Raw genomic sequence first — 15,308 nt, 5'->3', positions numbered from 1 at the left:
GGGGGGATGCAAGCCTTCGAATGAGGGTTGAAATGCAATGGTACATATTCAATCAAGCAAAATTAAATTCTGATTTAGATGAAGCAAACAAAAATCTATAATAGGAAAGAAAAAAGAGAAATGCAAGGCTATGTATTGAATCAAGCAAAATGAAATCTACATATGAATAAAGAATCCAGAATAGAGAAAGAATCAAATTGAAGGCTATGTATTCAATGAAGCAAAATTAATCTATATACAGGGGAGAAGGAGGAGCTGTATCTTGCTGTCGATCTTGGGATTAGAAAGAGTTTGCGCGTATGCAAATTTGGAGACGTACGCATGCAGACTCACAGGAAATAATAGTTTTCCTCGCTTGTTCGTTCGACCACGTCGGTCACGTTAGGACGTGCTCTGTTTTATCCCTAAAATTAGAATGACTGTCAGATATGACAGTTGTTTCTTACATGTCTGGCGCGTAGCCAGGCCTAGGATTAATCGAGAGGGTGACTGTTGCAATCTGGAGCATCCTCTGTCACAATCACCATGGCTATTGTTGGGAACAAAAGACTTACGTAGTTTACATCAACACCACAGTCCACAGACAACCGTCCTCTCCCTCCTCAAAGATTCTGATCTGATCGTGCTGCTACTTAATATAACAACCAAGGTGTATGCTTCCCTGCTCAGATCAGATGAGGAGCCACCTGCACATAAAAAAGGAACAATGCTATTAGGCGCGTCGTAATTTCAAGATCACCTTAATAAGTACCAGAGGTGAGTCCTTTTTCCGTTATCGATGCTAAACATTTGAGGTTTAACCCAGTAAAATAGTAATGCTCGTTTCTGCAAGCCCCCTTTGGAAATTCAATTTTCATCAGTATGGCACATGCCAAAACAATCATAGGCTGAAGATGAGGCAAAAAAAAAAGTGCTCGCCGAGCAGAATTACGTTTTGTCATTCCAAATTGTAGCACATGAGCAATGTGAACCAAAATTTATCTCACATAAATAAGCTTCAATTTCCCTTTTTCTTTTTTGCAGGCAACAAGCTGATTCATTTGCTGTGCTAGAAAGAAGAATCTTACCTTGACGATCAAATGCGTCTTGTTCAGTTTTGCCAGGATTTGAAGTGGAAATAGGAACAAGAGATTTTCCAGAATGTCGGTTGAATCTTACCTTGACGATCTGGACACCGCCGCAGCAACCTACCAACCATACGACAGAGCTTCCTCTTTCCAGCAGCAACTCACCGTGGACAGCTACGACCTGAGTGGTCCACTATTCTTGGCCGAGCCAACAACCACTGGAGCAAGCACATATCTGCATGCTGCAGTCACCAGCCTTGGGTTGTGCAAGGTGAAGAGCAGCCTACAGACTGCTGCAGGGGGTAGCCCTGAGCACCGCCGGAGTAGATCAAATGATGCTCTTCACTATATAAGCCAGATGCTGATGCAAGACGTCGACGAGAGGGTCGAAATATGCCAAGGGGAGGCTGCTCTCCAGGCTGCTGAGAAACCATTCCGTGACCTTCTTGGGCAGGTACACCCGTTGGCTACTAACCTTCCGCTGTTGAATAACAACAACGAACCAGACAGCCCTCCTAATAAGGGTAGGACCAGCCGTTACAAGAGGCTCTGGAGCACTAGCTTCAGTAATGACTGTTCCAGTTACAGCATGTTACAGCCCTTAACAACCTCGTTGAGTCCATATATCTGCAATAGGAGTCTTTCTCTACAAAGCCGTCCGTTCACAAGTGTTGGATCAACTTCTAGATCTGGTTTCCCCGGCTTGCATTGTCAGAGAGAAGTCGAGGAGGCAACGATGTTTGCTCCAAGTATCGATAAGCTGGTGATATATTTAGAGAATGGCATACTTTCTATTTCCAAACTGACTACAAAGGCAAAAGTAGGAGAGAGGAGCGAAAACACAATTTTTGAGGTGGCACACCAAAGGGACTGGGATATCTTAGAAGGAAGGAGCAATAAACATCTTGCCTTCACCAGTTGTGCAATAATTCGAAATGAAAATTTCGACCAAGTTCTGCTATGCTATGGTCTGGAGAGTTTCAAAAAAACAACAAGACTGCGAAGAGGGTTGGCAGAGGAAGGAAACAAGAACTCACTGAAAGGCCGGAGCGAAGGACGTCAGAAGCTATGGCAGAGGAAGCAACCTAGGACAGAGTTGGTTGATCTCAAGACTCTCCTCATCAATTGTTCACAAGCTGTGGCAGAAGACAACCATCTGTTGGCCAGTAAACTCCTAAAGAAGATAAGACAACATTCCTCAGCAGATGGTGATTGTTCTCAGAGACTGGCATTTTACTTGGCAGATGGCCTCGAGGCACGCTTGGCTGGGACCGGGGGTCAGGTTTATCGCAACCTAATGGAGAGGCAAACAAGTACAACAGATTGGTTAGATGCTCACAGCCTTTTTGTTGCATCCTGCCCTTTTGACAGGACGTCATACTACTTTGCCAGCCAAGCTATTCTTGATGTCTCACAAGGGAAACCAAGGGTGCACATCGTTGACTTTGGCATCGGCTTCGGCTTTCAGTGGCCATTAATGATTCAGAAGTTTGCACAGCAAGAAGAGGGAGCCCCTAAGCTTCGGATCACAGGTATAGATGTTCCCCAGCCAGGTTTCCGCTCCTGCGAAATGATCGAGGAGACAGGGAAGCGGTTGGCTGATTATGCAAACCTTTTCAAGGTACCTTTTCAGTATCAGGGCATTGCCGCTTCAAGATGGGAGACCATTAAAATTGAGGATCTTAACATTGACGAGGATGAAGTTCTGATAATCAACTGCATGTTCCGGATGAAGAATCTCGGTCATGAAACCGAAGCCATTAATAGTGTAAGGGACAAGGTGCTCAAAATTATGAGGATGATGAACCCAAAGATTTTCATTTCAGGCACTGTGAATGGGTTACGCAGTTCTCCCTTCTTCATAAAACGTTTCAAAGAGGTTATATTCCATTACTCTTCAATGTTTGACATGCTTGATGCAAATGTTGTTCCACGGGATAATAAAGCAAGAAAGATGATTGAGAGGATGATATTTGGTAAGGATGCACTTAACATCATAGCATGTGAGGGTGCAGAAAGAACAGAGAGACCAGAAAGTTACCGACAGTGGCACGCAAGGTGCGTCAAGGCCGGGTTCCAGCAGCTTCCTGTCGATCCAGCCGTCTTAAGGATAATAGTATACATGAAGAACACGTTTTGGCATGAGGAATTCTTTGCTGTTGAAGATCGTGGTTGGCTGCTACAAGGATGGAAAGGGAGAGGAATTTATGCAATATCTAAATGGAAACCTGATGAAACATACGATGGTCAGTAAGATTCAAGTTTTTCATGTGAATCTGGTGTTCTTTTACATGAATATTAACTATGTGTACCTGGTCATTGTTTTATATAGTGAACAAAAAGGCATCTGTAAAGTACTTTGCTTGTATAGTTCTCTTTTATTTCTGATGATAAACTGTATTGGGCCTTCAAGACATGAGATTAGTGGAAATCCCATACCCAGACACAATCTTCGAACTTTCGATAGGCGCCCTGTTTTACTGGGGGAGAAAACTCGAAGAGCTTCCCCGAAGTCTTCGGTGTATCTTTTTGATAGGCACCCTGTTTTGCTGTAAAGTAGTAGATCATTGCTCTGAATATCTCTCAAAGCTGGTGATATGGAAGATGAGAAGATTATAATTTCTGATTTGAAGATGGCAACTGTAATTAACATAACAGGAATCCAATAGAATGCACTAATATTCACAAAAAAGTGGAGTTTGAACATGTTCTTCTAGTATAAAACTTGTACTTCAATCCATGTCTTTTGATCATTCAGATTGGAAATTTGAAAATCATCTGTACAGATTTTTCTCAAAACATACATGGACGAGATTAGGGGTGAGCTCCAGATCAGCAGGGCCACAGAGACACGGGGAATCAGAGAGGGTGAGGGCGGAAGGACCTTGGAGGCCGAGGTAGGCGGAGGAGCGCGAGGAGAAGAGGCCCCCCGCGTCGTCTTCCTTCGCCTGCGCCGTCGCATTCGCCGCCGCCGCCGGCGACCTGCCGGGCTTCCTCTTGGCGGACATGGAGATGTCACGGAGGAGAGGAGGGAGAACCCAAGAGAAGAGAAAGAGAGAGGGGCGAATTCCGCCTTCGTACAGCGTTTACGCACTCGCGGAAGTGCCGAGTCGTGTTTTAACTGGGCCTGGGCCCTAAGTTGTGTCAGGTTAGGCCCACCTTATCAGGCCTCCCCTCGCAGAAAACAAAAGAATTACCCACTTCCGTCCTTGCCTCAAAAAAAAAAAAACCCACTTCCGTCCTTTGTTTAAAAAAAAACCCCACTTCCGTCCTTTGTTAAAATTAAAAACCCCACTTCCGCCCTACGCTCCGTACTATCTCCATTTTAAAAACCTCCCTCAGAAAAAAAGGAAGCTCTCAACAAAAATCTACATTATCAAATATAAAGTGCGTATTCATGTTGACTAAATAAAATAATAGAGCGTATTGATTTTTTAAGTCAAAAGATATAAATTTGACCAAAATTTAGGAAAAATTATAAATATGTTGAATAATAAATCAACACCACTAGATTCATCACGAAATATATTTTGATATTGTGTATATTTGGTATTAAAGATATAGATAAATTTTTCTATAGACTTGGTCAAAACTGTGACACCTGGCTACTGTAGAAAGCAATGCGCGCTGTATTACGGGACGGGGGGAGTATGAACGAAGATGTCCCTGTCGTTGTGTGTTCCTTAAATGGGTTAGATTTTTGTGAGATAGGTGCATTAAATCTTGTGCCTCGGCCGAATAAAATTCTGGAATTTCAAAGACCCATTCGAATTGCATGACAAATGTGTAAGTTTACTACTCCCTACATCCAAATGTATAAGGCCTAGTTGTTCAGGGCTGTTTTTGACTATTGGTAAACTTAATAATATATGAGATGTATGTATGTTGTAAAAATTATATCATTATAAACTCTTTTCACATACAAAATTTTATGGTATAATTATTTGTAGCATCATATATTATTGCTCTACCTGGTAGTCAAAGACAACCTCAAAAACCATACTGCTAGTTGAGAAAGAGTAGCACCAATATAAAAACTTCGGTTGTTCAACCACTCTTGTAGGGAGAGAAGAGAGTAACAACGCACATGTTCACTCACTCACTTCATGCAAAAGCGAGTGAATTGAGTTCGAGCTTGAGCTGCATTATATGCCTTGTTCGAAGAACACAAATTTTGTATGGCAGTGCACGCCTTAGCTCTGGGTGTACTCCCTCTGTTCCGAATTTTGTCTTGGATTTGTCTAGATACGGATGTATCTAGACTCATTTTAATGCTAGATACCTTCATATCTAGACAAATCTAAGACAAGTAATTCGGAACGAAGGGGGTACATGTCAATATTCGAGCTAGTTGTGGAGACACTTTCTACTTTCAAAGAGCTCTTCCGCCATGTGTTAGTTGCATCGCTTCACTCTCCTAGGCATCATCTCTATGTAGAGGAAATGCAAAGGAGACACTATAAAAAAAAGGGAAACGTTTGGGGCCAGGGCACCGGCCGAAGCTTCGGCCGGTCCAGTCCACGCGCGCACGCCGCGACCCAGTCGCGAGCAACCACGTGGCGCCGCGGATCTCGCGAATCTCGCCTCATTCCTGTCTCGCAGCTCCGCGGATCTCGTCCCCATCCTCATCTCCTGCAGCACCGGCGCCCACATCTCGCCGTCGGCCATGGAAGGTCGAATCCCCCGCGCGTCCATGGATGTAGATCTCACCCCGCCATGCTTTACAGCCCGTTTCGCCATTGGATGCAGCCCGTTGACCAATCCCCATCCCCGGCGGTTGCAACTCCCACACGTCTCGTGCTTCTGCCTCGCCGCCGACGAGCCGGACGGCGATGGTCGACACCGGAGGCTTCTGCAGAATCGTCGCACCCCCTCATGTTGCAACCGTTTAAAAAAAAGCTTCATCCCCTAGATGAAAAGCTTCAACCGGATGTAGAGAAAGCTAAAAGCGGTCAGCGCCATCGCCGGAAAGCTACAACCGTTGACATGAAATGCTACATCCTTCGATTAAAAAAGCTTCAACCGAAACGACACAAAAAGCCTTGACCAAGTGCTGCTAAAAAGAAAATAGCTACAACTTTTGGTAAAAAAGCTTCAATGGTTGTTGGAAAAAGCTCCCACCATTGAGAGAGAAAGCTACAACTAGACACTATGAAAATAAGAAAGCTTCAACCAGCGACGGCTGGAGGTGGAAGAAGATGATAAAATGCTGCAGTTTTGCTACATGCTTCAACCGGCATAGATTTTTGCTACAACTGGCATAGCATTTTGCTACAACTAGCGTCACGTTTTGCTACAACACACAGCCGGCGTCGCGGTTTTGCTACAACTAGCATCATTTTTTGCTACAACCGGCATAATGTTTTGCTACATCCATCATGGCTGAGCTGCGACCCAGCACGGGTTTCCGTGAATTCTGGCGGCGAGATCCAGCATGGGGGGCAGGGGTGCATGCTGCAACCGGTCGCCGGCGAGCTGCTACGGGCTCGCGGCGAGCTGCAACCTCGACCGGCCGTAAGGGAGCTCGAGCCCAAATCCATGGCGGCAAGGAGGTCATGACGTATGTAAGACATGATTGAAGCAATCCCAAGGCGGCTTGATAGGTGGGGGAGCTCCTCGTCGACGTGATTCGGCCGCAGGGAACGAATAACAGGCGGATCTAGCCGCCGCCGCCGCGGATCAGGGACGGTCAGTCGCGGGGGGATCCAACTCCCTGTTTTTCTTCTTGTGCCTGTCCGTACACGGTCGCAACAAAACTGTTCTTTTTTGCTGCAACGGTTGCTTCAGTCCGTGTATGCGCGCAGATCTAACGGTTCATGCAAACCGCATCGGATGGCTGGGCCTCGACCGGCCCAACTGTTGGGCCGGTGCGCCGGCGCAGATCGCTGCCCTTAGAAAAATACACACAGCGGTAGACATCACCTGGTGCACACTTGTACCTGCTTCTCTGGCGACCACATGCACAATAATCCAGGAGAGCAGGCCTATTCAAAACCGAGTCCCTCGAGAACATGCACCGGGGGAGGGGCAATAAGGGTTTTGAGACCGTCTCTGTGCGACTGCTCGTTCAAGTTCGACTACATCCATGGCGATATTTCGTCTGCTTCCTTGCGAGTTGGCAACCACCTCATCTTCACCACTTTGGCTAATGATGTCGTTGCACTAAAGTTTCCGGTGAACTCATATGTTCTGAATCTCTCTTCGTTGACATGTGCCTCTGGCCCATATGAATGTTCCTAGCTTGTATTATGCGATTTGCCATGTTAGTAATCTTTTGATAATGCTAATCTAGATTGAGCTTAACCAAAAACTGCCTAATATCTTAACAAAATGAAATCTCCTTTTGTGTGTGCGTGCGCGCGCGAATGCTCCCTAAATGGAATCAGATAAACAAGATGTGAGTTCCGTATGTTAGGTGAACAACTTACAATTGTTGGTGAGAGACATCAATACAAGGTCGCATTGGCATAGTCTAGGCAAAAAACAAGCACAAACTTGGTACAACAAACTACCCTCTAAAAGTTCAACCATTATACATATCAACAACCAAATGAAAAGAAAATTTACAAGTTAGTTGAATAGTGCCTTCTCTTTTTTTAAATTACATCAGAATTTTTTAAAAGATTTTATTTTAGTTTCTTCTTCTAGTTTTTTTACCTGTTCTTCTATAGTACTCCTTCGATCCATATTACTTGTCACTGTTTTGGTACAATTTTAAACTAAAAAGTTGTACTAAAGCAGCGACAAGTCATTTGGATGTGCATTTTCATGATCTGATAACTAACACTGTTGTCGATGTTGTAAATAAAATTAAAAGGCAGTTACACTAATTAAACATTTGGTACAAAAAATTCAGATATGGCAGAACATAAATCAAATCTCATCAGACTAGCTAGGCATTGTTAGAAATATAATTGAGTTTACGTTAGAGATAAGGAGATAGAGATAGAATTAGTTTAAATCACATATAACTTGTCTTGTATTCCAAGTCTCTACCCCTCTTATACTTCTATATATACCCTACACAAGGGTAGGGTTTCATCTTTTCCATATGATATTAGAGCGGTTAGTCTCACGACGCCGATCCTAGGACCTTCCACCACTTCCGCAGCAGGCCGTCCCCGGGGAGATTAATCTCCTCTCCCCGGGGGCGCGGCACCCGATTGATCAAAAGATCACATTGGTTCCATAGATTAGATCACTTTCATAGATTAGGTCAATTCCAATTTTCGGTATTCAGTTAGATTGATTTTTTTTTTCAGTAGCCAGATAAATTTGTATTAGATTGATCCCGTCCGACGAAGAAAATCCCGCAGATCCGTGCGGCTGCGACCAGATGCAATCCTTGAACTCGCTGCACCTCCAACCGGCCTCCTGCGCACACAGACGACGCAAGAGTTTGTGTAGGATCACGGGAGGGCACTATGCCAGCATCAGCTGCGGGCGCCCCAAGCACCCTACATCGACACGGCATCTGCACAGTTATTCTTTGTCGAGCCCAACATCAACACCGAGTTGTACGACCGCATCGTCATATAGAACTTCGTCGAGTACATATACGGGAAGCGACATCAGCATGCTTCATCCACATGCCAGGCCGGTGTGGAAAGCGACGCAATTCTTCATCGACTTCTTCGGCACGACACGGGATCAACACTTGGTCGCCGCGAGGGACGCCTTCAAGCGACACATTATCGTCGACACGCCGCTGCAACACCATCGCCGACACTTCATCGCCAATGTCTTCATCAACGTGATCTTCATCACCATCATTGTCAACACATCGCCGCCACCTCGTCCACAAGATGGACACCTAGCGTCCTCTGATAGATTTTTCTGCAAGACGCGACCTTGACGACAGCATCGACCGCATCATCCACGACTGCATCGACACGGCGTCACTACAGTGGCGACCCTACACGGCCACACGGTTCTGGCAAAACCGATGTGTGCTTGATGGGTTTCCTCCGGTCTTGGCAAAACCGGCGGACTCATCGCCGACGGCACCCTTTGACATCCGCAAGGTGTATCGTCCACGTCTGCAGCCCCGTCATAGCACATTTTTTTTGCGTCTCCAGCTTTGTGCGGCTTCATCATCCACGACGATCACACCATCGACCACGGCTACATCACCCTGACCGGCTACCTCGACATCGACCACACGGCTACGTCTACAGCAACTCATCGGCAACAACTCCAGTCAACAGCGTCCGCATCGTCACTAGCGTCCACGCCACTTCTGCTGTGACTGCGGGAGGGGATAGAGGAGAAGGCATGAAGGCACCAGAAGGGGACACAGTCACCGCCCTAGGTGCCAACCCATCAGAGACGCAGCTGATGATGGTGCAGCGGAGAAGACGATGAAAGTGCAAGACTTCAAGTCCAGTCGTACTCGTCCACTTCACTCCCGCTACGACTGAGGGGGAACGTTAGAAATATAATTGGGTTTAAGTTAGAGATAAGGAGATAGAGATAGAATTAGTTTAAATCACATATAACTTGTCTTGTACTCCTCTTGTACTCCTATATATACCCTACACAAGGGTCAGATCAATACAAACACATAATTCTAGGGTTTCATCTTTTCCACAGGCACCAACAATTCAATTTTGAACTAAGATCATCACAAAAAAATCTAATTATTTTAATAAGATAAAGTACCCCAAATTATCCTCGAAAAAGACTCAACCAATACCATTATATATATCAATTATCAAGTGGAAAATAAAAGAAAGAAAAAATATTTGAATAGTGCATCTCCTTTTTTGATTACCTTGGATTCTTTAACAATTTAATTAGGAACCTTAATAATGATTGAAAACCCATGCCAGCGCTCCTAATAAACCCTTTTTATAGGTCTGATGCGCGGCCGGGCCTAGGACTAATCGATAGGGTAATTGCTTGTAATCTGGACCATTCTCTGTCACAATCTTATGACGTTGGGAACAAAGCTATAAGGTAGAGGAACGACAAATTTACTTCACATCAACACCGCAACCTCGCTACTCATCTTTCATAGTCCACACCCTCACTACTCCTCTCTCAAAGCATTGGATCTGCTGCTGCTGCTTAATAACCAAGGTGTGTGCTTCCCTACTTTGCCTCTTTGCTCAGATCAGATGAGGAGCCTCCTGCAAATAAAAAGGAACAGTGGTATTAGGCGCATCATAGATTCTACGTTTAACCGGCTCATTCTCGTGTCTGCAAGCCTTTGGAATTTGTTTTCGATCAGAAAGGCATGCCAAAACAATAATAAGCTGAATCTCAAATAAAAAGGAAGAAGCAGAACTGTGTTTTACGGGCATTCTAGATGGTAGCACATGAGCAAGGTGAACCAAAATTCATCTCACATAATTTAGCTTCTATTTCCCTTTTTTCTTCTTCCAGGAAACAAGCCGGTTCATTTGCTGTTGGACAACAATAACCATATATCTCATATTGACGTGGAAATCAGACTTTCCAGAATGGCGATTGAACCTCTCCGTGACAATCTGGATGGCATCGCAGTAACCGACCAACCATACGATGGTGATTCCTCTTCCCAGCAGCAACTCACCGTGCACAACTACGACCTGAGTGGTCCACACTCAACAGTTCTCTCCCCAGCCAACCAAGTAAGTGTCAACAGCAGCCATGGACAAAACAAATTTCAGATTGCTGCAGGGGGTAGCCCTGAGCGCCACCGAATCAGATCAAACGATGCTCTTCACTACATAAGCCAGATGCTGATGGAAGACGTTGACGAGGGGGTCGGCATATGCCAAGGGGCTGCTCTTCAGGCTGCTGAGAAGCCATTCCGTGACATTCTTGGGGAGGGATACGCGCCGCCTACTAACTGGCCGCCATTGCATAGCAAAAACATACCAGACAACCCTGATAAGAGTGGGACCAATCGTTACAAGAGGCTCTGGAACACTAGCTTCAGTAATGACTATTCCAGTTACAACATGTTACAGCCTTTAGCAACCCCGTTGAGTCCATATATCTGCAATAGGAGTCCTTTTATACCAAACCAGTCATCGATAAGTGTCGGATTGACTTCCGGATCTGGCCTCCCTGCCTTGCATGGCCAGAGAGGTGTCAGGGAGGAAAGAATGTTTGCTCCAAGTATTGATAAGCTGGTGATATATTCAAAGAATAACATACTTTATATTTCCCAACTGACTACGAAGGAAAAAGTAAGAGAGAGGACCGAAAACACAATTTTTGAGGTGGCAGACCCAAGGGGTTGGGCTATCTTTCAAGGAAGGAACAATGAACATCATGCCATCACCACTTGTGCAATAATTCGAAATGAAAGTTTTGACCAAGTTGTGCTATGCTATGGTCATTCTGACCGAATAACAAGACTGCAAGAAAGGATGGCGGGGGAAGGAAACAAGACCTCACTGAAAGGCCAGAGCAGAAGTAGGAAGCAACCGAGGAAAGAGTTGGTTGATCTCCGGACTCTCCTCATCCACTGCGCACAAGCTGTGGCAGAAGACAGCTACCTGTTGGCCAGTGAACTGCTATTGAAGATAAGACAACACTCTTCAGCAGATGGTGATTGTACTCAGAGACTGGCATTTTACTTGGCGGATGGCCTCAAGGCACGCTTGGCTGGGATCGGGAGTCAGGTTTATCGCAATCTCGTGGAAAGGCGAACAAGTACAGCAGATTGGTTAGAGGCTTATAGCCTTTTTCTTGCAGCTTTCCCTTTTGGGAGGGCGTTATACTACTTTGCCACCCAAGCTATTCTTGATGTCTCACAAGGGAAACCAAGGGTACACATCGTTGATTTCGGCATCGGCTTCGGCTTTCAGTGGCCATTAATGATTCAGAGACTTGCACAGCAAGAAGAGGGAGCCCCTAAGCTTCAGATCACAGGTATAGACGTTCCCCAGCCAGGTTTCTACCCCTGCGAAATGATCAAGGAGACAGGGAAGCGGTTGGCTGATTACGCAAATAGGTTCAAGGTACCTTTCCAGTATCAGGGCATTGCCGCTTCAAGATGGGAGACTATCAAAATTGAGGATCTTAACATTGACGAGGATGAAGTTCTCATAGTGAACTGCATGTTCCGGATGAAGAATCTCGGTCATGAAACCGATGCCGTAAATGGTGCAAGGGATAAGGTGCTCAAAACTATGAGGAGGATGAACCCGAAGATTTTTATTTCTGGCACCGTGAATGGGTTACTCAGTTCTCCCTTCTTCATACAACGTTTCAAAGAGGTTATGCTCCATTACTCTTCACTGTTTGACATGCTTGACGCAAATGTTCCACGGGATAACGAAGCAAGAAAGATGGTTGAGAGGATCCTATTTGGGCAGGATGCTCTTAACATCATAGCATATGAGGGTGCAGAAAGAACTCAGAGGCCAGAAATTTACAGGCAGTGGCAAGCAAGGTGCCTCAAGGCTGGGTTCCAGCAGCTTCCTGTCGATCAAGCCATCTTAAAGAACATAGTACACAGGAAGAACTTACATTATCATGAAGAATTCTTTGCTGTTGAAGATTGTGGCTGGCTGCTACAAGGATGGAAAGGGAGAGTACTTTATGCTATATCTAAATGGAAACCTAATGAAACATATGGGGACCAGTAAGATTCGAACAGTTTTTCAAGTGCACAAACATCTCGGCAACTTACCGCCTCTTCAGCTACTAGCGTGATTCTCAACGCAATCGGTCTAAATTGCTGAACAGCGTAAGATATTCTTTTGTCTGATGAGCATTGGGAAGTGCCATCTTGGAAGAAGGTGGGATGGTGATTTGAATGTTGACATGCAGCACCTTGGTAACTACACGACCATATGCAGCAAAAGGCAAATGTACAATACTTTGCCTCTGTCGTTCTATTTAATTCTTGAACACACTAGACATGATGAGATTAGTGGAAATACCACACCTAGACACTGGATTTTGCTGTAAAGTACATAGTAGATTATTATTGTACTGCCTCTCTCTCAAAACTGGCGATACTGATTGTCATTTCTGATTTGAGACGGCAATTGCAATTACTCCCTCCGTGTCGCTGCTCTAGTACAAAATCAAGCAGCGACAATTAATATGGATCGGAGGGAGTAACATAAACAAGGTTCCTATGCACGAATCCAACAGAATGCAGTAATGTTCACATATTATTACTGTCTCCATATCACAGCTATGTGGGTGACGTTTTGGACATGTCTTCTGGCAAAGTTCTGCTACTAAAACTACGAATGCCATTCTGATAATTCAGATTGGAAATTTGAAAATCAAACACATCGTTTTTTTCTCGAAAAAGATGGGGACGACATTAGGGGGCGAGTTCCGTTCAGAGAGCGAAACCACCAGGGCCATAGACACGGGGAATAGGAGAGGGAGGGGGGGGTGTCGGAGGGACCTCGCAGAGTGTGGGGTCGGCGAAGGAGCGCGAGGAGAATAGGCCCTCCGCGTCGCCGCCGCCGCCGCCGCCGCCGACCTGCCGGGCTTCCTCTTGGTGGCCGTGGAGAGGTCGTGGAGGATAGAAGAGAGCGTTTACGCACCCTGGGTCTTGTTTAACTGGGCCTGGGGCCTGGGTCCTGGGCCGTGTCACGTTAGGCCCACCTGATCACGCCAGAACTCATCTATATCTATATCTATATCTATATCTATATACCAATATAAAAAGATCCAAAGGGGCAGATCCAACTGATCTCGACCATCGAACTAAGTCAATCCAACGACCTAGACTGCTCCAATGGCGAGCGTTAAACGTGTTTAACGTGTAATTAATATCATACCAAATATTGCACTAATCACATGATTAACACACAAATATTGCACTAGTTCCAGAAAAATAAGACCCTTCTCCCGGAATGTATCTTCTGCACCGGTGCACCCGGACGCCGTAGCGCATATTAAAATATCTTTAAAAATCTGAAAACAATCTACATTGACACAATGTTAATATATGTTGTCATAAAATATCATATGAAAATTTGAAACGTTGCATGAGATACAAAAATGATAAATTTGACATCAATGTGATAATGGGCCAAATCTAAAGCCCAACTTATGGCATCTACTATTCAGTGTTGAATTTGTTATTTTTACCTTTACCAATGTTTTGAATTTTGATTTAAAATCCACCCTTTACCGAAGAAAGATCAATTTCTCTATAAATTTTGTCAAAATTTATGACCTTTGACTTTCATGAAAACCAATATGCGTTGCGCACTATATTATGGGACAGAGCGAGTATGAATGAAGATGTCCCTACTGATCTATCCCTTAATCGGGTTAGATTTTACGGGCCTCCATCCATTAAATCTTGTGCCTCAACCCAGTAAAATTCTAAAATCTCAAAGGCACATTTGAATTGCATGGCAAGTGTTTAAGTTTAGACTCTCATCCATCCAAGTATATAGCACCTAGTACGTTGTTCGAGGTTGGCTTTGCTAATTGATAAAATTAATAATACTCCATGAACAAAAAAGTCAATTTGTAAGGCTCATTGTCTTTGGAACATGCAAATATAATTGTATCCACATTAATTTTTGTCAAATTTTTATTCTCAATTTAGAATAAACCAAATGCATGAAGGAGTGAGAGGGCCATGCATATCTCTACTACTATAGTACAATAAATTTTGAATTTGGGATTAGCCATCCATCCTGATGAGAGGCACTTCTTAGCCGTTGATTTCTTCTATGAAGTGGATCCCTATCGTTTATCATAGCAAACTCGAGTGATCCAACGACTGTAGTCACTGGGATTCGCTCCATCCAGTCGCCCGCCAAAACGAGGTGGACGGGATTTTTCTGGACCAATAGGAGACACTGCACGGCTACTGCGCACACCTTGCATCCTCACGTGATGGTGACTAGAAGTTTTCTCATTCAAGATCGTATGTGGCTGACTTTGTAGTACCTATCGTGTAAACAGTTATGAAGCAACAGATATCTTACCTGCAGTTCGACCAGGACACCACGTGCAGTGCACGTGCCTCCTACTAGTAGTGTTAATATGTTGTTTGGCACCTAAGTAGGTCTAAGATGAGCCCAATAAATTGGAAGAGAGGGAGTATATGAGATGTTGGTAGCTATAAAAATATATATCATTAGAAACTATTTTCACATACGAATTTAACTCAATTCAAAATGTAGACAACTTCTATTATTCGTCATCCACCTTAGAAAACTTTCAATACCATTTCCACCTACTATTTCTTTTCACCCTAATATTTCGTTTTTGTAGGCAGGTACCTTTCGTCCCTAATCCTTTAAGGAAACATTCTCA

General features: G+C 44.5%; 2 protein-coding genes and 1 long non-coding RNA gene across 3 annotated transcripts; 2 read left to right on the top strand and 1 right to left on the bottom strand.

Moving 5' to 3' along the window:
* The first annotated feature begins 692 nt into the window (after positions 1 to 692).
* Positions 693 to 3,321, top strand: LOC119350039 (scarecrow-like protein 9). The gene has a single exon (XM_037618071.1). It carries the CDS (start codon positions 1,141 to 1,143, stop codon positions 3,319 to 3,321), a length of 2,181 nt encoding a protein of 726 aa, XP_037473968.1. The 5' UTR covers positions 693 to 1,140.
* Positions 3,322 to 9,943: 6,622 nt separating this feature from the next.
* On the bottom strand, positions 9,944 to 13,545 carry LOC119348950. Its single transcript, XR_005169183.1, has 2 exons — positions 13,432 to 13,545; positions 9,944 to 10,198 (listed from the first exon to the last, which is right to left on the bottom strand). It is a non-coding gene; the product is annotated as an uncharacterized LOC119348950 (long non-coding RNA).
* Positions 10,532 to 12,664, top strand: LOC119348773 (scarecrow-like protein 34). The gene has a single exon (XM_037616791.1). The coding sequence runs from the start codon at positions 10,532 to 10,534 to the stop codon at positions 12,650 to 12,652; it is 2,121 nt and encodes a 706-aa protein (XP_037472688.1). The 3' UTR covers positions 12,653 to 12,664.
* Positions 13,546 to 15,308: the final 1,763 nt, after the last annotated feature.

This window comes from Triticum dicoccoides, chromosome 1A, assembly GCF_002162155.2.
Source record: "Triticum dicoccoides isolate Atlit2015 ecotype Zavitan chromosome 1A, WEW_v2.0, whole genome shotgun sequence".
In the NCBI taxonomy this organism is placed as follows: domain Eukaryota; kingdom Viridiplantae; phylum Streptophyta; class Magnoliopsida; order Poales; family Poaceae; genus Triticum; species Triticum dicoccoides.
The sequence above is the reverse complement of the archived record's forward strand: the minus strand, read 5'-3'. Positions and strand labels throughout refer to the sequence as shown.